General features: G+C 33.7%; 2 protein-coding genes across 2 annotated transcripts; one reads left to right on the top strand and one right to left on the bottom strand.

Annotated features, from left to right (window-relative positions):
• Nucleotides 1-476: 476 nt before the first annotated feature.
• Nucleotides 477-7,503, bottom strand: LOC102804784 (tRNA (adenine(58)-N(1))-methyltransferase, mitochondrial-like). Its single transcript, XM_006819441.3, has 7 exons — nucleotides 6,588-7,503; nucleotides 6,215-6,317; nucleotides 5,452-5,645; nucleotides 3,757-3,848; nucleotides 3,303-3,472; nucleotides 2,186-2,266; nucleotides 477-649 (listed from the first exon to the last, which is right to left on the bottom strand). Exons 1-7 carry the CDS (start codon nucleotides 7,398-7,400, stop codon nucleotides 618-620), a joined length of 1,485 nt encoding a protein of 494 aa, XP_006819504.2. The 5' UTR covers nucleotides 7,401-7,503; the 3' UTR covers nucleotides 477-617.
• Nucleotides 7,504-7,736: 233 nt separating this feature from the next.
• On the top strand, nucleotides 7,737-19,218 carry LOC100367625 (zinc carboxypeptidase-like). Its single transcript, XM_002737136.4, has 6 exons — nucleotides 7,737-8,818; nucleotides 11,955-12,056; nucleotides 14,593-14,765; nucleotides 15,162-15,257; nucleotides 16,499-16,597; nucleotides 17,599-19,218. Exons 1-6 carry the CDS (start codon nucleotides 8,146-8,148, stop codon nucleotides 17,770-17,772), a joined length of 1,317 nt encoding a protein of 438 aa, XP_002737182.3. The 5' UTR covers nucleotides 7,737-8,145; the 3' UTR covers nucleotides 17,773-19,218.
• The last annotated feature ends 4,698 nt before the right edge of the window (nucleotides 19,219-23,916 follow it).

Here is a 23,916-nt window from a genome sequence, read left to right as displayed (position 1 = left end):
GTGTGCATTATGAAAACAATATGCATATGCATATCATGTCTTTCTGTATTTGCAAGTAAAAAATGTGTCTCTCCCACTTTCAAATAAAAAAAAAACGATCAGGGACTTCCGTATTTTTTTTACATGAGCCCTCCACAAACAAAATGACATTGAACAATTTGTGTTTACTTTAAACAAGAAGTAATTATTACAGAAGTATATTATGAGCTAAATTATTCCTGGTTATGAGCAAAGTAAATTATCAAATGATGTATTAAAGTGTTTTTTTTGTATATAGTAAATGTATTCATAATTTATTATTTATTAGCAAATTTATTTATTCCCTACTTCAAAACTAGCGGATCAAATGATAAGACTAATTGGTGTTAAATTTATATCAACACAATTTTTAAAAATACCTTTTGTTGTAAAACTATCTTCTCTTTTTCCTACCTTTTGTTAAAAGTGACTAATATAAGAACACAATCACAAATATATTATGTATGTAAGTATGACAATTTTTAATTAATAACATCATTGTGATTATAAAATACATTGGGTTTGTTAATTAAAATGGTAGTGTATCTAAATTAAATGTTGTTGAAATGTTGCTTTGCTATCTATTACGTGTATCATCTTCATGATTCTTTTTGGAGTTCCAACAGAAAAGCTGTGAAAGAAAAAAAATAATTAAAAAGGAATCGAATAAACTTGTACTTTCTAGATGATGTGTGTTTAGTATGTTCCAGGAGCAGAATTCAAAACAACAATGCAATGAAATGCAAGGATTTATGGTTGGTCTACACCAGAAGTGATTTTGTCAATGAGTGGCAAAATTCATCAAGATTTACTACATATTCATGTAACTTACTAATGGCTCAATACTACACAATGTGGTTCACAAGCCATATTCTTGTAGTAGATTGTCAAGACAATTTTGGAAACAAGACAAACTTAAACTTGGTGACAGTTTTGATTACTGAAAGCTTAGAAAGAACTCCTGTGTGCTGAAGATATTGGAGGCATGAAGTACAACAAAGAAATACCATATACCTGTCTCTGTCCTTTTTACAGTAAGCATCTTTTCATCATCAGTTCCCTCTTTTTACACAAATTCACAAAATAGCCTTGTTTATACTTTCCTCAGAATATTTGGACAAAAATAGCCAAATTTTTAGTAAAAACTGAAAATTGACTCTGTTGGCCCCAAAATTAGGGTTCATTTCCAGAAATATTGAAGGAAAATATGGACGAGAAAGTCTGGTGCTGAAAAGGCACAATAGAGCAAATGTGGGTGGTTCCAAGTAGCTATGGTTTAACAATTATAAATATTTGATGAAATAAGGACCATTTACGACTTAATATTTTGGTCATATATCTTGTCAGACAACAAAATTAAAGCACCAATTGCATGTCCCTATCTGTAACAGTGCTCAGTACATTACAGTTATGCATAGTAAAAACGCACATGAAACTAACATAATAATTAATTAATGTATTGCATATCCCAGAACATCTATATACCAAGTTTCATTGAAATCTGTTTAATGGTACACACATGTACATGAGAAACAAGTGAAAATTAGTTAATTAATATGCACGGATTTCAACCAAAAACTAATCAAGTCTGCGCATTATCCCAGAGCATTTATGTACCAAATTTCATTGAAATCTATTCAATAGTACATGACAAACAATTAATTACTATGCTAATTAGGTAATTGATATGTACAGAATTTCAGCCAAAAACTAATCAGGTCTGAGCATTATCCTAGAGTATGTAACAAGTTTCATTAAAATCTGTTTAATAGTACATGAGAAACAAATAAAAATGCTTAAAATCAGTTAATTAATATGCAAATTAGGCAATTAATATGCCTGTAATTTCAACCCAAAACTAATCAGGTCTAAGTATTCTAGAGTATTCATGTACCAAGTTTCATTGAAATCTGCTCAATAGTACATGAGCAACAAGTGAAAATGCTAAAACTTGGTTAATTAATATGCAAATTATGTAATTAATGCACAGATTTCTATATACCAAGTTTCATTAAAATCTGATAATTGGTTCTTGAGATATCAGTGGGACGCACACACACACACACACACACACACACACAGATGCACTAACAATTGTGTGCTTCGCACACAGGAGTCAAAAAGTACTTTACCAAGAGCTAGAGAATTTCAACTTTAAAAACCCTACCTGAAGGAGGATCTTGATGAAAACTAGGTCTGGCAGTGTAGACAACTTTGCCGTTCTCTGTTCTTGATTCTCTCTCTTCACCTGAAGAAGACAATTCACTACTATCAAATACTAAAATCATATTAACATTCCATTTACAGTTATATCTCATTCAAATTTAACGAGTACAGCCAATGATGGCAACCTACCATCTCATAGCAACCACAGCAATGAAAGAATTGATACATTGCCTATTGAATTAAAAGATAAACTGTGTGATCCAGCCACTATGATTATCTGATACTTCATTTGATGATATTTTATTTGGTCCTTCATTTGTCTGTCCCCTAAAAATAAATGGATGCTTATCCACGTATCATCCATCTGCCGCATGTACATGTGACGTCTTAGCCATATAGAACGTCATGTAACATAGCTTCATTCTTGAGAACAAATTCACACTGTCCAATTTGGTCCAAACATGGTACACAGACAATTGTGTTCTAGCATATCAGAAAGTTGATTTGTGTCATGATGCAATCCAAGTTTGTTTTATATTTCGCCAACATAAACATTATAGACTCACACGTACAACTTCAAAATGCACTAAATCAATAAATACAAGAAGGGGGGACTGACAAAAATGGAATTTTTTTACACCAGAGTGCACAACGGTAAAAGGGGAAGTAGAAACTTGAAACAACCTTTTAAAGGCATTTCTAAGGGATACTTCAGTAGCTAGTGGGCATACATAACTGCTGTACTGCTGCAATAACTTGGTCAGTTATAGCTGCAATAATTTGGTCAGTTATAGCTGCAATAATTTGGTCAGTTATAGCTGCAATAACTTAGTCAGTTATAGCTGCAATAATTTGGTCAGTTATAGCTGCAATAATTTGGTTATTTGTATTTTTGATCTAGAAAAAATATTTTCTCATTTTAATGCTTAAAGCAGTTAGGTAATTGAGTCCTAAGCGACGATATCAATGCACGCTAAAAATGCAAAGGCTTCTGGGTAGACACTTGTTTGTGAACAAAGACACACTATGGCCATCTGCCGCATGCGCATGTGACGACACCCTGCTTTGAATGTACTTTAATTACCAGACAGTCCATACATGTGTATCCCTTTGCTTACCCTCCGTTGGATCAACCATAGTCTTGCTATAAGTTCTTATGATTTTACCATCACGCCGTGTCGCAGGAGAAACCAACCAATTTTTATGTGTCACTTCTGATATTGTTTCTGTTTTCAGTGGTATATTATTAATACGTATATGCTCCAAGATTTCAATAATTTGGGTGATGCTGAAAACAAGCCAAAGGAAGTAAATAAAAGTCATTGTCATTATTAAAATTCCAATATTGGCTCAGGTATGCTCTAGAAGCAATTAATGATTTCCTAAAAATTTGTGTCTCAAATTTCAATGAATCGAGAAAACAAATTCAAACATACCGGTAAGTACAATATTATATCTTGGACCCTTGTACAAATTAATTTGAACAAAATTGAACAAAGTATGTCCAATGGAATGAGGTAAAGATAATCTAGTATATTCAAATTATTTCAGTTGACTTCAACTTCAACTTACTTAGCCACGAAGATAGCAACTGATCTTCCACTTTTCAGTCTCCCTGCAACAAAAGACATTGCGCGGTATGCATGTTCCATATCAATGATGGCCTATAAAGGAGTATAAAGGAATATTAACATAAAACATTAACATATGAATTGAAGTTTCTTGAAACCCTGGATAGTGATTGTAATGTACAAACATGTTTTAATGTATACTATACTGCTCTATTAGTAGCACAAGTACTTGAGAGGCATGCCTATGGTCAAACTAAGTCATATTTTCACAATGCAGTCAAACTAAGTCATATTTTCATGATCCAGTCAAACTAAGTCATATTTTCATGATCCAGCCAAACTAAGTCATATTTTCATGATCCAGCCAAACTAAGTCATATTTTCATGATCCAGTCAAACTAAGTCATATTTTCATGATCCAGTCAAACTAAGTCATATTTTCACGATCCAGCCAAACTAAGTCATATTTTCATGATCCAGTCAAACTAAGTCATATTTTCATGATCCAGTCAAACTAAGTCATATTTTCATGATCCAGCCAAACTAAGTCATATTTTCATGATCCAGTCAAACTAAGTCATATTTTCATGATCCAGTCAAACTAAGTCATATTTTCACGATCCAGCCAAACTAAGTCATATTTTCATGATCCAGTCAAACTAAGTCATATTTTCATGATCCAGTCAAACTAAGTCATATTTTCACGGTCCAGCCAAACTAAGTCATATTTTCATGATCCAGTCAAACTAAGTCATATTTTCATGATCCAGTCAAACTAAGTCATATTTTCATGATCCAGCCAAACTAAGTCATATTTTCATGATCCAGTCAAACTAAGTCATATTTTCATGATCCAGTCAAACTAAGTCATATTTTCACGATCCAGCCAAACTAAGTCATATTTTCATGATCCAGTCAAACTAAGTCATATTTTCACGATCCAGCCAAACTAAGTCATATTTTCATGATCCAGTCAAACTAAGTCATATTTTCATGATCCAGCATACATTACAATATTTGGCTTATGTGCGTGCTATTGGAGATGTTTTTTAATAGAGCAAATACAGTAATAGTTCATGAAATTATTTGAAACTTACACTTATTAAAGTTAAAAGCCTACTCATGATTTCAAATACCCAAAATTCATCTATTTTTAATAAATTGTACTTCTGGACAATATAAGAATATTGACTTAAAAAATGTTGGGGGTCGCCAGGTTAATTTTTGAGAAAATCATGGTTGTATTTTAGTGGATAGCAGCCATTTTGGCAGTATTGGTAGTGCTTTTACCATAGGTTCCTATGGCAGGGATATTTATGCGATATCTCAGATTGTAGGCTGGTGACATATTAGGACAAGTTTCTCAAAATACGTCACTGTAACATAAAAGAATGCTATTTCATGGTGCCATGGGACAATAGCTCCATGATTTTACATAATAAACCAATGAACATTGTCATGCGATTTATGACCAACTTTCCCAAAAATGATGAGTAGGCTTCTACCTTAAATTCCTATCTTATCCTATTCATCATCAAGTAACGTTTTTTTCTGTCAAATGATTTTTTTCCATTTTACCAACGTGTTTGCAGATTGTGCTGTTGGCTTTACCTCTCCCTGGGCTCACAGCAACAAGGCATGTGGGGACAGTCAGGCTTCAAAACTGAACTAAAGAGCATATTTCAGTTTACCTTACCCCATCAAATAGAGTATGTCCCAGAATATCCTCTGAATCTTCCAGTCGTCGATGATAAAAAGAAACATTGCTTTTCCACTTGTTTTCTTTATGAGTTAAATTCCATGACTTCTGCCATCTGGTGAAATTTGCTAATGCTGTTTTGTGGTGTTTTTCTTTAATGTCAAAGCTGTACACGTGTCCAGTTGGTCCAACTTTGAAAAGAGGATAAACAAAAAATGTAGAGTGACAGGAAATAAAGAAGGAACAGGGCTTAATAGCGCCCTCTGACAGGTAGATGCAGAATTTCTTTTGTTTTCCAAAGGTAAACCAAATTAAATATCATTAGTAAGTTTTTTGCTTGAAATACCTGCCTTTTGAAACACGCCATGACACACGAAAAGTTTACTTCTATTATTGGAGGGGGGGTAATGAGTGATATGAAAGTTTCAAACATCAATATTATTTCAATCTGTAGTTATTGATCAATGAAGATTATGTTTTTTAGAGATTTTATTATATTCTGGATGACAAATAACCACACAATCATACTTAGTTGACATGACATTCACCGATTTATACCACAGAAGTTCTACTTTACTAGAGGGTACAACTTATAGGATTGGTGTATTGGTGTATTTCTTCGATGCTTGACAATTGCATTTCATATGCATATTAATATTTCAGTGAGCATTTAAAATAATGCTGCAATGTTCCTGCGATGCGTAAAGCTAACAGACGAATTAGGTCAATGTTTATAAAAACAGAATTGTAGTTCCAATACCTGCTCTTGATAAAAATAATGATATGCCACCGGATCCTGAGCCAGCTTCCAATATTTTGCTTCCTGGACTTGCATCAATCATCATACACGCTGTGATGCAATCCTGAAATTAAACATATTGATAAAACCTGAAATGTCATGATTATGTAATCTTACTAAAAAATAGAAATTAAAGTGTAGTATATTGTATAGTATGTTGTACAGCACATGAAATACTGTAGAATACTTTATTTTCGCTTGGAATTAATTTTCGATTCAGTAAAGTAAAGTGACCCAAAAAAAAATTGTGATTTACTGGTACTATATGTTACAATATAAAAACTGACCGCAGTATAGCATTATCTCCGTTTATAAGAGTAAAATATAGTCATACCCGTGGATAACTGATAACTGGAGTTCTATTCATAAGAACTGTAAAATCATCTAAGGACGCCCGTTTAACATAATGTTTATGACCCCTTGTACTTGGGAAATATTTCCCTGGATAACAACCTATGAGTTCGCTATGTTTAATAGCACCAAATTGTGTAGTGAAGGTTTTTGATGAGTTAAGATTAAACATTTTGTTTAGGAATTCATGACGCTTGTGACATTCTCTGGTAACAACGACCAGCTCTCCGTCCACAAATGGCACGTCTTCATCATGTCTAAATGGAGTTGTTTCTTCATCATGACTGTCCTGTTGTATTACATTCACTGCATCCTCTCGTGGTAGCTCAGCAACGACCTCCTTGACTTGAGATGGTATCAGCTCGTTTCTATTAAAATAGGAATCAGTGATTTCATTCTCGGTCACATCAGTTTCAGTTGTTTGTCCATCGTGAGCGTGGGCCACTTTGCTGTGGTCAATCGCATCGGCTGTCGATGTCTTCAGCGAAGAATCGTCGTACTTTTCCAAGTTGAGGTTATATCCTCTGGGAAGCATACCACTAACTCTTCCAAGTACTGACAACGTAGTTCGACGTCTTGCTCTTCCGAGGTTTAGATGACCTTGTTTCAGCTTAGATAGATTGGTATTGCATGCCTCATCATTTTTGTCTTTCGGATTTTCGGGTGAGCGATCAGTCGGAGTCGACTTTCTTGTCGAACACGTGTGAATAAGATGCGCGACGCAACACGAAACATTCAATTTGAAACCATTAAGGTGCATCTGCTGAATAAGATGCACACGAAGACCCGAAGTCATCGTCTCCAAACTTGTGCATACACACGAAGTTCAATCACACATATATTATAAATAACAAGCAGCAAACACGTCGAATGAAGAGGGAATCCCCACATCAATAATGCGCATGCGGATTATAGATTTGGTCAACAAAAATGTTTATTGCAACTTCTCTCAGCTGTATTTTAATGTCCGCACAAATCCGTTATTATGAGGAAAAGAAATATTACGGGATTTTACATCAACATATATTTCTAGACACAGCATATATTGAAAACAAAGTATTTGGTCTAACGCATATTACTGCTAATAAAAGAGTGCTCGAACGAGTCAAAGGGTTTCCCTGCGCAGTTTCTGTGCGCAATAGCACTATTCGACGTGGAATTCAGCTGTGGAACCGTTTTGTTGTGTGCTGTGCAGAAGCTGCCAGCATTTCACCTACCTGGCGCGTAACCTTCCAGAGTATACACAGAAAAACTTTCGGTCACTTGTCTTCGATATCTGGAAATAGAATTGACGATAAACAGTGTTACGATTTCACCAGAAAGACCGCGCCTGTAACCACAACATATAGTACCTCGTAAGATGAAGCAGTTCAATTCAGTCAGTCGACGTTGTTTTTAATTACATAATGTTTATACTCATATCAACCCGTATCAATTTACTACGAGGTCGTGTTATAACTGATTGTCAACACTATAAACTCAGCGAGGGTGGCAGTGATCAGTGACAGCGAAGCTAGTTTATCTGAGTTGAGAAAGACCATATGTATACACATGCCATGAAAGACAGGACTCGAATATGGGATGGCGATTGTTCATCGATAACGTCAGTGTTGCTTGTTTTCTTTGTGTGTCTGGAAAACATTCATTGTGGGAATGTAAAACCACAGACTGAGATTTATTTACCAGATTATACAATCTATCACAATTTGCAACAAATAGGTCAGAGATTGAATGAGATTGTTTCAAGGAATCCAACCTATATGCGAATTGACAAAGAATTCAAATCAAGACAAGGCAGATCACAATACATTATTAGGTTGACTAACTTTTCAGACAGTCGCACATTCACTGGATCAAATAGGCTGTCACATCAGAAACCTAAAATCTTGCTATCATTTGGTGAACATGCCCGTGAGTTCTTTCCTGTGGAAAGCATGCTGTATTTGCTGCAGAACATTACTGGTGGTCTAACTGCAGCTAAAGGTAGTCTTGAAGAGTCCTTCTCTAGAACTGTGTTGTCAAAATTAGATTTATTTATTGTTGCCATGGTAAATCCAGATGGGAGACATTATGTTCAAGAGACTGGTAATTACTGTTGGAGAGGTACAAGTACAGGGGTGGATCTCAACCGGAACTTTGATTGGCACTTTGGTGGCAAAGGAAGCTCGGGAAATTCCAAAGATGAGGAGTATAGAGGAGTTCATGCATTCTCAGGTAAATTTAGAATAAAATATTTAGGTAATAGTGAATGTTTTAATGCTGCAATCAAAATTATTCGTACATCCACAGTGCCCTTTTTAATAGCATATTTGACACTAAGAAATATTGTGATTTCATCTCAAATAAACCTTGAATCAGATAATAAAACCAGTAATAGCCAGTAAGGTTTCTCAGATTACAAAATTTCATGGAAAAACTTTAGCTTGTCACTAAGAAAATATTGCATAGCACACTGCATCAGTTTTTAGAATTTGGGTGAATGAGTAACAATATCTTGCAAAGCCCTTGTAGTACATGGGTTTGATATTTACAGTACATGTTTGAAATAGTAAATGCTTTTTTATCAAATTTATTACAAAACTTAACATGCTCTACAGGATTGTGTGCCCTCAGCATAGGGTCATATTGTCGAGCAGCATCTACTGTTTTCGATCTGCTGCCAATATTCATGCTCATCATTTTATTCTGTGCATACAATAACACAGAAGGAAGAAGTAATTAATATGAGTAATATATAATACATGAATCTGAAATGAATTCATTATTCTAAGATTGCTATCATAAGAGTACAGTCCTCGACCTCACTAAGCAGAACATAATGTGATTAATTATTCATTAAGTCAAATGATTCAGATAAACAAATAAGTACACAAAAACTAGGATAGCACCAGACATTCATAACTGCTGTGGCTTTGAAAGCATTTTTTTTGCAAGGTCTTTGTTTGGGGTTGTAAACTCCCCTGAGATTCACAACAGATTACTGAAAAGCCACAATGAAATAACAGCAGTTGGAGTTGTTGACGTGTTGTGTGCATTTTAGATCTATTTCATATGCCGAGCAACATTACTGGTTATGTCAGTTTTATTTTTAGTAGTATCTTGTAATCATGAGAAAAGATATTGGCAAAACAATGTATTCAGCCACCATGGCTGAAACTACTGTAAAATCCTTGATTTTAGCTGGAATTAATTTTCACTGAAAAGATCTTTTGGGCTTTTTGTATGGAATTCATTTTCACTGATTTTTGACGAGTTAAATGTAAAATATAGAAAAAAAGTATATTCACTGGATTTTATTTTCACTGAATTATTCTTTCAGCGAAAATAGTGAAAATTAATTCCATTCTACAGTAGTTCATTGTTAGTGGACATCACAAGCTAATATGTAAGTTGATATAATGTAAAGTAATGCCTCTGGAAACAGATTAAGTTGTAAAATGAATCAATCATCCTCCCTGAACTTTGTCACTGATTTCTTGACTCCTGAGTACAAAGGTTGAAAATCTACAATGTAGAACATGCTTTGTATGTAAACATGTTGTGTTCAACATCTGATTGTGAATGTGCTTTGCTACAAAGATATAACCACCTTGAATTGACAGCCAATAACAAGCTATATTAGACATGTGTCATTGCTTGCATAATAAATTTTAACAACAAATGTAATTTATTACTATTCCTTGTGTTCTTTTTTAAATAAAAATTACAGTCATTATTCTCTCTTATCTATCCATATTGGTTTTCCTCAGTCATTTAAATTCACCCCGGAATGTATATTTTATACATGATACAATATGAGAAAGCTATTTAAGTGTGGCAACTGTTATTTTCAGGCAAAAATCGGAAATACTTAATTCTATCATTTCTGTGGTAGTATTTTATTCAGAAAATGGCTTGAATTCTTATTCAATCATTATTTATGATGTACATTGATATGATTTAGCAACAGGTGGCACTGATAGCGTTGTGTATATGATGACATAATAGATATATGTATTGATAATGTGAGCATCCAGATGTGTATTACCTGTCTAGAAATATTAATAATTCTAGAGATTTTGTTTTAATTTAGTTCATACAATACACATTTGATTATGGTTAAACTGTAGAATTCTGCATGTGTGCCAATTCCGAGTTCAATATCATCTTACCGGTACCTTCGTCGATACTTTAAATGTAATGGACCTCTGTTGTTTTCTGGTTAGAATCTATTGCTTTATCATTCTCATCTTTGTACCTTCCTCGATACTTTAAATGTAATGGACCTCTGTTATTTTCTGGTTAGAATCTATCGATTTATCATTCTCATCTTTGTACCTTCCTCGATACTTTAAATGTAATGGACCTCTGTTATTTTCTGGTTAGAATCTATTGCTTTATCATTCTCATCTTTGTACCTTCCTCGATACTTTAAATGTAATGGACCTCTGTTATTAGCTCCGCTGTCAACTTTGTCGAGCAGAGCTTATCACATGAGTGATTGTCCGTCGGCGTCCGTGTCAATGTTTTACTTTTTCGACTTCTTCTTTAAAACTACAAGCCTGAAAGCTTTGATACTTGGTGTATATGTACCTTGGGTAGACCTCTCTCAGATTTGTTCATTTCATGATCATATCTTCATTTTTTGTCATTTTTGGTAAAAAGTGATATTTTCAACCTCTTGTTAAAAACCGCAACCGCAAGTCCAATTGCTTTGATATTACATATATATGTACTACATTTGGACCTCTCTCAGATTTGTTCATTTTGTAATGATATCTTTTATTTCTCTAATTGTGGTGAATATTTTTGGTAAAAAGTGATATTTTCAACTTCTCGTTAAAAACCGCAAGTCCAATTGCTTTGATATTACATATATAGGTACTACATGTGAACCTCTCTCAGATTTGTTCATTTTGTAATGATATCTTTATTTCTCTAATTTTGGTGAATATTTTTGTCATTTTTGGTAAAAAGGGATATTTTCAACTTCTTGTTAAAAACCACAAGTCCAATTGCTTTGATATTACATATATAGGTACTACATGTGGACCACTCTCAAATTGTTAATTTTGCAATGATATCTTTAATTCTCTAATTTTGGTGAATATTTTTGTCATTTCTGGTAGAAAGACATATTTTCTTGTTAAAACCACAATTATTTATGGTAAAAAATGATATTTTTGAACTCTTGTTGAAAACAGCAAGTCCCATTGCATTGATACTATGGATATTGTTCATTTTCTAATGATATCTTCTGTTTTTTAATTGAAATGTGCATTGCTAACAGCGGAGCTATCTCAGCCGAGAGGCTGCTCGTTTTCTGGTTAGAATCTATCGCTTTATCATTCTCATCTTTATTTATCTTCAGAACCTGAATGCGCTGTGCTAACAGAACTGACATCTACGTACTCATTTGATGCGTTTGTTTCATTTCATTCGGGAATTCGTCAGATTTATGTACCATTTGCAGGTTTGTTGCTTTTCCTTACATTTTCCATCACCACTTTTACAGCCAAATATGTCTGCTTTCACTGTAAGCAGTTATAAAATATATTGTATATTGAATTTAATGGTGATGCATGCAGAGCTGTTTTCCAGTCATGGCAGCGTAATTAGGTTGCATTTTTATATAAATATCCCTATACCTCTGTATATGTTAAGTGCTTGAAAGGACCTTTATAGCCAGTCAAATAAAAGTCACTGATATTCTGTATTGTAAGACCCTAGAGAAATATTCACTGCTACAGAACTTCATGATTATCACTGACTCATGAAATTAGCTAAAATTGTTGTCTCACAGAATTAAAGGGCAAGTGCAGTAACATATGTAAAATTATGTTCAATGATTGGTTAATTCAATGTTACATTTTATATACAAATGCTGGCAAACATGATTGCATTACTGTATTTGCCACAGAGTTAATAGCGAAACAAATGCACAGTTTTTCGAAATAAATACGGTGTTATCACTTGTATTTAACATCGATATCAAAAAATAAATGTGACTTTTAATGGCATCTACACCTACCTACATACATCCCAATCGAGACTCGGTATTAAGAGAGTGTCATTGCTTGGGTGATTGTCAAACATTTTGATTAATTTTTCTATTTGAATTTTTAGATGCTTCACAAGCCACATGATTTGTTTTTAATTTGCGAAATGATTTTCAGCTCAATTCTTTGAGAAAACGAATTAGGATTAAGCTTTAGCAGATGCACATTACTGTAGAACACTTTATTTTTCGCTTAGAATTAATTTTCGCTGTTTTCGCTGAAGGAATGATTCAGTGAAAAATTAATCTAGTGAATATACCTTTTTTCCTATCTTTTACATTCAACTCGCCAAAAATCAGTGAAAATAAATTCCATACAAAACACCTAAAAAGTCTTTTCAGTGAAAATTAATTCCAGTGAAAATAAAGTATTTTACAGTACTTTAATTTTTACATTCAAGTTGTTTTTACATTGCGCTGTACAGACCCTGATTGTGAACATGGCTGATTTGCATGGAAATCCCAAAATTATTACATGTTTACGTGACAAACTTGCATACTACGGTAGTAGTTATTTTATGGTAATCTTCTTTGTTCAAGAAAGCGACTCTGGAGGTTTTATTATTCAATTTATCACAACCATAATTTTAAACAATATAAAGAGAGCCTCAAAATGCAGGATTGCATCAAATTCATCAAAAAAACTCTCATTTGCATATTTTTACAGTCAATAGCAATATAATTCAGCAAACTTGAAACTATAAATACCACAGTATATATGTAACAGTGTGTTTTACTGAACAGTCATAATTACTCATTATTTGTCACCTGAGAAGCTCTTGGGTGTACCGGTAATTTGGACAGGGTGTGTATATGGTGTGGTCTGTACATGAGTAGAGCATTAAGCAGGGCTTGAAATTAACAGTAGCCTAAAGCACAGAGTTCTATCTTCCAAACTTAATAGTAGACTACTAGAAATGTCTTTTCACTGATACCAAAATAATAAAGTATGGGTACACAAAGTGAGTTGATTATTTCTAAATATTCACAGCATGTGCATGGCTTTAAGTAGCTATCACTTTATTTTCAAGTTGTGTTAAGACATCTACTATGATAAATAAATTTAAACATTAATTTTTATTGCTCTCAGTATTTACAATTTTCATCAAATTTGGGTGCAATTTGGTTTTCTTTTCAACAAAACCCAAAATTTTCGAGAAAACAAGCAGTTAATATACTTTTGACAACAGCTGTTGAAGTGTTAACGAAATAAATCGTAAATTCTTTATAACGTTTTAAACCTCACGATTAATTTTGATTGTGATATCAGGTATATGTTGCCAAATAGCTCAAGTCATTTTAAATGCAGTAATTGTTCACTGAATTTTTTTACTAAAGTTTTTTTCACTGGAGTTAAATCTACATGAACATGTAAAAATGTAACTCATTGTTTCGCCGTTTTTTTAAGTGAACTTTATATTGATGAAATTTATTGCCCTCACAGTATTAGGAAGTATACCGTTAGTACAATGCAATAATGTTACAAATCAAAGTTTTTTTGTTTTTAAATTTTTGTGCCAGGCGACAGTTCTGGACATTGAAAGTCACTGTTGTCTCTCCTGCCTTTTTTTGTATGTACAATTGCGAGTGCTAGTGTTGACACATTTTTAGTCATATTCATATTTGGGTCTACATGACACGGCTGTGTGGCCATTTCTCTATCAAATGGCAAATTTAATACGCCATCTTGGTGTTAACCAGACTCGGTCAAACACAAGCATCTGCGGACCTTAACCAAGGTTCCCCCAAAGTCGCATTCGTGAGTGAATGAATCTCGGCAGTGGAATTGGCCAAAGTTGTTGTTTTATTTGGCTAGAACTGTTGTCTCAAAATACTGAGCTTAGCTTTTACGGTATAAAAAAACAAAAAAAAGGGAAGTAACATTATGTCATGATTAATACAAATATAATATAATATAGCATAAACATATTGTATTATATTTCTACTGCAGATTCAGTGTCAAAGAAGGAGAAAAAGCGACCTGTCAATCATAAAAAGCAGTTGGAGCTGGCTAAGAAAATGGCCAAAGCAACATCATATAGGTACACGCATGGAATTGCCTATGAACTTAATGATTATGAAGCTGATGGTACGATATTTGATTACATGGCTGGCGTGAGACAGGTAGGATTGCGAGTTAGTACCGTAGCATTACCTAATACGTTGTAAATGAGGTAAAATCGATTTTTGTTTATTACTACCGGTACATCGTGTTTGTCTAGTTTGTGGAATTGGGCACTTGTTGTCCTAGCCATTTTCATCTTAGTTGAGAATATAGTTTATTTGACCATTTTGAAATCTGTGTTATATAAGGTCTGAGGGATATAGGTTAGCAGACACTACCTTAATTACACTTACCGGTACTAATACATAATTAAACAAATCATTTAACTTTGAAATTGTGGAAAGTTTAAAACAAGTTGGTTGGCAACATTTTTCATTTTTTCTGAGGATGACAATCAGATTTACCGTAATCCATTTGAATTTTTTAAAGTTTACTTTTATTTTTTCCTTGTACAGATACCATTTTCCTTTGCAATAGAGCTATGGGGAGATGGAGATCACAACGGTGCTAAATGTTTTGATCTTTTTAATCCTAGAAATGCTGATCTCCAGGTTAGTTCTACCCTAGTCTGTATCACAGACGAGATTGTCAACTCGCGAGATTGTCAACTCACGGTGAAGGACTGATGAAAGTGTCTACCTTTCTTCCTTTTCATACTCACTCTATTGTGTTCATCGTTAGTTGCCATATGTTTTGTATCAATAAAGCCATCATTGATTAAATACAGCGGCTTAGCCTGTTAGCGCCTTTTTTTTTTCCATTCATTTTGGCTATCTGCGAAGGCTTTATGATAATTTAAATATTACTATTCATACTTTGTAGGTTTGGTTTGCTGTGTATAGTGAATGTGTTTAATTTGAACCAAATTTTCGTCGTTTTCAAATATAATGAAAAAATATTGTCAATCAAAACCATTATTACAATTAATTTTTGTCACTCGTATGTCAAAATATTGTCTAGGGACCTCACAAAAGACCATTTACCATTCGTACAAGATCCTGTGATATGCATGTAATTAAACATATAAACAGAGGTCATAGCATTGTAGTGGTGTCAAAACATCGCACGGGATTTATAAAATGTGAAACTATTTTTTGGGTATTTCGGTATTTTATTTAATAATATGTTATAGACATTTGATGATCAATTTTGATGAAGTAAGGATCTCAATGCCATATTCCTCTCTAAAAAATCAGCATTTTGGCATAGAGCTTTGTTGGCCTCAGTTTTTCACAAGTTGAATAAACTCATCTGCTATATATATGTCTTACAAAAGAATGTACAAATATTTACCCTTAGGTATTTTTTTACCGAGTCATAGACCTTAGAAATACATATATTTCTATATCACGTATAATTTCTTCATCTCAACAGTTGATCAAAATATGCTTATAGTGTTAAACCTCAATGTGTAGCCATGTTTTATTATCAAAAGTGTTTGATTTAATTTGATTAATTCTGTAAGTACTTACTGTCATGCTGGTGTGCTTGGTAGTATATCTTTTCAGACGATGGTTAACTACTTAAATACTGTAAAAGGCTTAATTATTCACTGGTTTTAATTTTGCTTATTTCGCTGACTGGAAAATGCGCTAAATTAAAACCCTGTGAATATGTAAAATTCAGCATAGAACACATTATCTAAATGATAAAACCGTGAATTTAAAATCTACTGAATATGCCTGAAATGCTAAATCAGCGAAATTTAAACCCAGTGAATATTTTACAGTATCTCAGTCAAATTGAATCAGTGTGTTGTGTCATCCAATACTATATTACTTTCCATTTACAGAAAACACTGAAGGAAGTTCAGCCAATATACGAGGTGTTGTTTAAGTATATAATTGAATGGAAAGAAGAACAACTCAAAGGTTACTTTAGTTCAATGGATGTAAGTAGTACAATGTATGTGTGTGACAATCATTCTCTACTGGTGTATAACATTATAATACCATGCACTACCCATTATTGAAATGCCATGTTCTCATTGGTCGATTGATAGCTTGGTAGTTCAATGCACGAAAACACAAACATACATGTCAGTGGCTCATTCGTGTCCAGTTTTTCTATTTTTGTTCAAAACATTGGTTTTGTTATGTTAAAAAATCCTGATTATTTTTATCTAGGAAATTACATATGCACATGTTATTTACCACAGGGTACAAGCATCCACAATGCACTTACAACAATTTCTTCATTATCAAACTACACATACCAGTATACTTAGTATTCAATTTTTCAACATTTCAGATTATTGTAATTGAGTAAAGTACTCTGTGCTGCCAATTATTGTGTGGAAACAGGGCTTGAACTCTGTGGGGTGTTCATTATTGTCATCACCCTCTATAATTGTCACCGCTTTTTTGAGATGATAAATATGCTAATGAGTAGCATGAATAGGTGATTTTCCGTTCAAATGCAAGATCTCGCAGGATGCATGAAAGACGCGCGTCGAACCACTGCCACAAAAATCAAACGATTTGATTTTGAACTCGAATTTCCTTATTTCATAGCTCACATTGACCGGCCAATCTTCAACAGTGGAATATTGCTTTCGAATACCCTCACTTAATCAAAATTGTCTATAACGCATGATTCTCGCGGTGAACGGAAAATGGTCTATTGTAAACTGCCAACCAATAAAAAAGATAGCTTTTGATCGACCTGTCCTGAATCTTTTGCGCAAACGCATATTTACTTTCGTCTTTTGGAAGTGTTCCATTCTCGGGTTTCAAAACGTCCTTGCATATCATGATTAAATAGTAGCAACAGATATGCATTATAAAACTGCCATGACTGGGCCAGTTGAGGTTAGAATGTGAAGTGAGGGTCTTTTCATAAAATTATCACTGGTTGTTAAAATTTTAATGACTCTTTGTTTTGTCATTTCAGGAGCCTCCTGGGGGTCTAACTTTCCTGTATGTACTACTTGGTGTTGTTGTTATAGCAACTGTTATTGTGGGTATCAATCACAGATTGCCTCCGTACCTGCGTTTTTATCACCGCAGACGAGTTGTCAGTCTTCGCTCTCTAAGTTCAACTTTCTCTGTAATGAAAGTCACATGACTGTCACATGATTTATTTACAATTTAGTTTTATAGAAGAACTTATCGCAACATATTTTCATATCAACATTGTGACATATTTTTTGTCTATTTATATACTCTGAGATAAGAGTGAAGATATTCCAACCTTTGACCTTTGCAGCAGATCATTCCTGGTCACATTCTGATTATAGCATATAAACCAACTGCTTTTTTTTTTATTTTTGTTCACAAGAGGTTCAGATGACAAATATTTTCATACATAATGTATAGATTAGGGAGTTTTTGTGCTTAGAACTCACTGTAGTCTCACATAATGACTTAAGCATCACCTAGAACTTACTGCAGTCTCACATAATGACTTACACATTGCCTAGAATTCACTGTTGTCTCACATAATGACTTAAGCATTGCCTGGAACGCACTGTAGTCTTATATAGTGACTTACACGTTGCCTAGAATTCTGAGGTTTTGACCTCATAAAAACTGGGTGCATTGGAGCTATATATACTGCTGGTTGTCCAGAATGTACAGTTTTACGCATTTGAGTTTCAGTTTTGTACCCATCTTGTTGATATTGTATGCATCAAGGCTGCTTTTGAAAATGCATGAAATATTCATGAAAATACTATCCATACTCCTGGATGAAGCGGGAAGAAATATGGTGTTGTAACGCACATAGATTACAAGACATCTATTGTGGGAGGGGTTATTCAACTTCTGCAATTGACTCGCCAGTATCATCCCCCTTCTGTCGCAGAATCAACACAACAACCTAGCATAACATAGCAACCAGAACCAGAAATTAATACTATAGAGCTAGAATCCTATTTCGTTCAATATCGTGACAAACAGAAATGCTGATATGAATCTGGAGTCTGTAAATACCACCATAGGAGTTTATTCACATTATTATAATAACTTTGTGTAACATTTTCCCCTAAATTTTCAAATTGGCAATTGTCTCTTATATTCAAACCACTGCTATATCAATATATCTTCATCCATGACAGGCTTTTATCCAGCCGCCTGTCCACATTTTTGACAGGTATAAAAGTGAACTTTTGAAAAGCAAAATTTCAATAAACCTGTCCAATTTTGATTGAAAATGGATTGCTACAGACTAGCAACTGCTATTTTCCATTTTGATGAAATTTTTAGACAGGCAATTTTTATTTTCTGCCTACAACCATATTCCATAGTAATCATCAAAATGTGTTTTCGGGAACCATAATTGTTACCCACTGTGGATATTATGCTTGTTTTTAAAAATATTTGTAATTGTATATTTATGTTAAGTAATTCATGGTGGACGAAAAATTTTGTTTCAATTTTTTTAAATTTGGTAGGAATGTATAATTTTGAAAATAATTTAAAACACTCATAAAAATGGTGAAATCTATAGAGTAACCTTTTTGTAAAAATCTAAACTGAAACTAAAATAATAAAAAATGCCAAGTCTATCAAATACTGTTCATGAATACTTGTTTGTATCCATGGTTTCATGATGGATATATTAGTATCTCCATATGAATACAAGGGTAGCGAAATTAGTATCTCCATATGAATACAAGAGTTGCTATATTAGTATCTCCATATGAATACAAGGGTGGCTATATTAGTATCTCCATATGAATACAAGAGTTGCTATATTAGTATCTCCATATGAATACAAGGGTGGCTATATTAGTATCTCCATATGAATACAAGGGTTGCTATATTAGTATCTCCATATGAATACAAGGGTGGTTATATTAGTATCTCCATATGAATACAAGGGTTGCTATATTAGTATCTCCATATGAATACAAGGGTTGCTATATTAGTATCTCCATATGAATACAAGGGTGGTTATATTAGTATCTCCATATGAATACAAGGGTAGCGAAATTAGTATCTCCATATGAATACAAGAGTTGCTATATTAGTATCTTCATATGAATACAAGGGTTGCTATATTAGTATCTCCATATGAATACAAGGGTGGTTATATTAGTATCTCCATATGAATACAAGGGTGGCAAGATTAGTATCTCCATATGAATACAAGGGTGGCTATATTAGTATCTCCATATGAATACAAGGGTGGCTATATTAGTATCTCCATATGAATACAAGGGAGGCGAGATTAGTATCTCCATATGAATACAAGGGTGGTTATATTAGTATCTCCATATGAATACAAGGGTGGCTATATTAATATCTCCATATGAATACAAGAGTTGCTATATTAGTATCTCCATATGAATACAAGAGTGACTATATTAGTATCTCCATATGAATACAATAGTGACTATATTAGTATCTCCATATGAATACAAGGGTTGCTATATTAGTATCTCCATATGAATACAAAGGTGGCGAGATTAGTATCTCCATATGAATACAAGAGGTGCTATATTAGTATCTCCATATGAATACAAGGGTGGCTATATTAGTATCTCCCTATGAATACAAGGGTGTTTATATCAGTATCTCCATATGAATACAATAGTGACTATATTAGTATCTCCATATGAATACAAGGGTTGCTATATTAGTATCTCCATATGAATACAAGGGTGGCTATATTAGTATCTCCATATGAATACAAGAGTTGCTATATTAGTATCTCCATATGAATACAAAGGTGGTTATATTAGTATCTCCATATGAATACAAGGGTGGCTATATTAGTATCTCCATATGAATACAAGAGTTGCTATATTAGTATCTCCATATGAATACAAGAGTTGCTATATTAGTATCTCCATATGAATACAAAGGTGGTTATATTAGTATCTCCATATGAATACAAAGGTGGCTATATTAGTATCTCCATATGAATACAAGAGTTGCTATATTAGTATCTCCATATGAATACAAGGGTGGCTATATTTGTATCTCCATATGAATACAAGGGTGGCAAGATTAGTATCTCCATATGAATACAAGGGTGGCTATATTAGTATCTCCATATGAATACAAGGGTGGCGAGATTAGTATCTCCATATGAATACAAGGGTGGCCATATTAGTATCTCCATATGAATACAAGGGTGGCTATATTAGTATCTCCATATGAATACAAGAGTTGTTATATTAGTATCTCCATATGAATACAAGAGTTGCTATATTAGTATCTCCATATGAATACAAAGGTGGTTATATTAGTATCTCCATATGAATACAAAGGTGGCTATATTAGTATCTCCATATGAATACAAGAGTTGCTATATTAGTATCTCCATATGAATACAAGGGTGGCTATATTAGTATCTCCATATGAATACAAGGGTGGCAAGATTAGTATCTCCATATGAATACAAGGGTGGCAATATTAGTATCTCCATATGAATACAAGGGTGGCGAGATTAGTATCTCCATATGAATACAAGGGTGGCCATATTAGTATCTCCATATGAATACAAGAGTTGCTATATTAGTATCTCCATATGAATACAAGGGTGGCAAGATTAGTATCTCCATATGAATACAAGAGTTGCTATATTAGTATCTCCATATGAATACAAGGGTGGCGAGATTAGTATCTCCATATGAATACAAGAGTTGCTATATTAGTATCTCCATATGAATACAAGGGTGGCAAGATTAGTATCTCCATATGAATACAAGGGTGGCGAGATTAGTATCTCCATATGAATACAAGGGTGGCGTGATTAGTATCTCCCTATGAATACAAGGGTGGCGAGGTTAGTATCTCCATATGAATACAAGAGTTGCTATATTAGTATCTCCATATGAATACAAGGGTGGCAAGATTAGTATCTCCATATGAATACAAGAGTTGCTATATTAGTATCTCCATATGAATACAAGGGTGGCGAGATTAGTATCTCCATATGAATACAAGAGTTGCTATATTAGTATCTCCATATGAATACAAGGGTGGCAAGATTAGTATCTCCATATGAATACAAGGGTGGCTATATTAGTATCTCCATATGAATACAAGGGTGGCTATATTAGTATCTCCATATGAATACAAGGGTGGCGAGATTAGTATCTCCATATGAATACAAGGGTGGCGAGACTAGTATCCATATGAATACAAGGGTGGCGAGATTAGTATCTCCATATGAATACAAGAGTTGCTATATTAGTATCTCCATATGAATACAATAGTGACTATATTAGTATCTCCATATGAATACAAGGGTGGCGAGATTAGTATCTCCATATGAATACAAGGGTGGCGAGATTAGTATCCATATGAATACAAGGGTGGCGAGATTAGTATCTCCATATGAATACAAGAGTGACTATATTAGTATCTCCATATGAATACAAGGGTGGCGAGATTAGTATCCATATGAATACAAGGGTGGCGAGATTAGTATCTCCATATGAATACAAGGGTGGCGAGATTAGTATCTCCATATGAATACAAGAGTTGCTATATTAGTATCTCCATATGAATACAAGGGTGGCTATATTAGTATCTCCACATGAATACAAGGGTGGCGAGATTAGTATCTCCATATGAATACAAGAGTTGCTATATTAGTATCTCCATATGAATACAATAGTGACTATATTAGTATCTCCATATGAATACAAGGGTTGCTATATTAGTATCTCCATATGAATACAAAGGTGGCGAGATTAGTATCTCCATATGAATACAAGGGTGGCTATATTAGTATCTCCCTATGAATACAAGGGTGTTTATATTACTATCTCCATATGAATACAAGGGTTGCTATATTAGTATCTCCATATGAATACAATAGTGACTATATTAGTATCTCCATATGAATACAAGGGTGGTTATATTAGTATCTCCATATGAATACAAGGGTGGCGAGATTAGTATCTCCATATGAATACAAGAGTTGCTATATTAGTATCTCCATATGAATACAATAGTGACTATATTAGTATCTCCATATGAATACAAGGGTTGCTATATTAGTATCTCCATATGAATACAATAGTGACTATATTAGTATCTCCATATGAATACAAGGGTTGCTATATTAGTATCTCCATATGAATACAAAGGTGGCGAGATTAGTATCTCCATATGAATACAAGGGTGGCTATATTAGTATCTCCCTATGAATACAAGGGTGTTTATATTAGTATCTCCATATGAATACAAGGGTGGCTATATTAGTATCTCCATATGAATACAAGAGTGACTATATTAGTATCTCCATATGAATACAAGGGTGGTTATATTAGTATCTCCATATGAATACAAGAGTGACTATATTAGTATCTCCATATGAATACAAGGGTGGCTATATTAGTATCTCCATATGAATACAATAGTGACTATATTAGTATCTCCATATGAATACAAGGGTTGCTATATTAGTGTCTCCATATGAATACAAAGGTGGCGAGAATAGTATCTCCATATGAATACAAGGGTGGCTATATTAGTATCTCCCTATGAATACAAGGGTGTTTATATTAGTATCTCCATATGAATACAAGGGTGGCTATATTAGTATCTCCATATGAATACAAGAGTGACTATATTAGTATCTCCATATGAATACAAGGGTTGCTATATTAGTATCTCCATATGAATACAAAGGTGGCGAGATTAGTATCTCCATATGAATACAAGGGTGGCTATATTAGTATCTCCCTATGAATACAAGGGTGTTTATATTAGTATCTCCATATGAATACAAGGGTGGCTATATTAGTATCTCCCTATGAATACAAGGGTTGCTATATTAGTATCTCCATATGAATACAAGGGTGGCTATATTAGTATCTCCCTATGAATACAAGGGTTGCTATATTAGTATCTCCATATGAATACAAAGGTGGCGAGATTAGTATCTCCATATGAATACAAGGGTGGCTATATTAGTATCCATATGAATACAAGGGTGGCGAGATTAGTATCTCCATATGAATACAAGGGTGTTTATATTAGTATCTCCATATGAATACAAGGGTGGCTATATTAGTATCTCCATATGAATACAAGAGTGACTATATTAGTATCTCCATATGAATACAAGGGTGGTTATATTAGTATCTCCATATGAATACAAGAGTGACTATATTAGTATCTCCATATGAATACAAGAGTAGCTATATTAGTATCTCCATATGAATACAAGGGTGGCTATATTAGTATCTCCATATGAATACAAGAGTTGCTATACTAGTATCTCCATATGAATACAAGAGTAGCTATA

This window comes from Saccoglossus kowalevskii, chromosome 2 (genome assembly GCF_978046115.1).
Source record: "Saccoglossus kowalevskii chromosome 2, keSacKowa6.1, whole genome shotgun sequence".
NCBI classification, from domain to species: domain Eukaryota; kingdom Metazoa; phylum Hemichordata; class Enteropneusta; family Harrimaniidae; genus Saccoglossus; species Saccoglossus kowalevskii.
This window is presented reverse-complemented; position numbering and strand designations above follow the sequence as displayed.

Bases quoted from the DNA above. Each gene is read 5' to 3' on its own strand.
- LOC102804784 (XM_006819441.3), bottom strand. From the start codon at position 7,400: ATGACTTCGGGTCTTCGTGTGCATCTTATTCAGCAGATGCACCTTAAT. The intron at 6,318-6,587 runs GTATGACTATAT...GTTTAATTTCAG, and splicing joins CAGTTATCAGTTATCCACGG to GATTGCATCACAGCGTGTAT. The intron at 2,267-3,302 runs GTAAGCAAAGGG...TGTCTTCTTCAG, and splicing joins TATGGTTGATCCAACGGAGG to GTGAAGAGAGAGAATCAAGA.
- LOC100367625 (XM_002737136.4), top strand. From the start codon at position 8,146: ATGTATACACATGCCATGAAAGACAGGACTCGAATATGGGATGGCGAT. The intron at 8,819-11,954 runs GTAAATTTAGAA...ATTTATCTTCAG, and splicing joins AGGAGTTCATGCATTCTCAG to AACCTGAATGCGCTGTGCTA. The intron at 15,258-16,498 runs GTTAGTTCTACC...TTCCATTTACAG, and splicing joins CTAGAAATGCTGATCTCCAG to AAAACACTGAAGGAAGTTCA.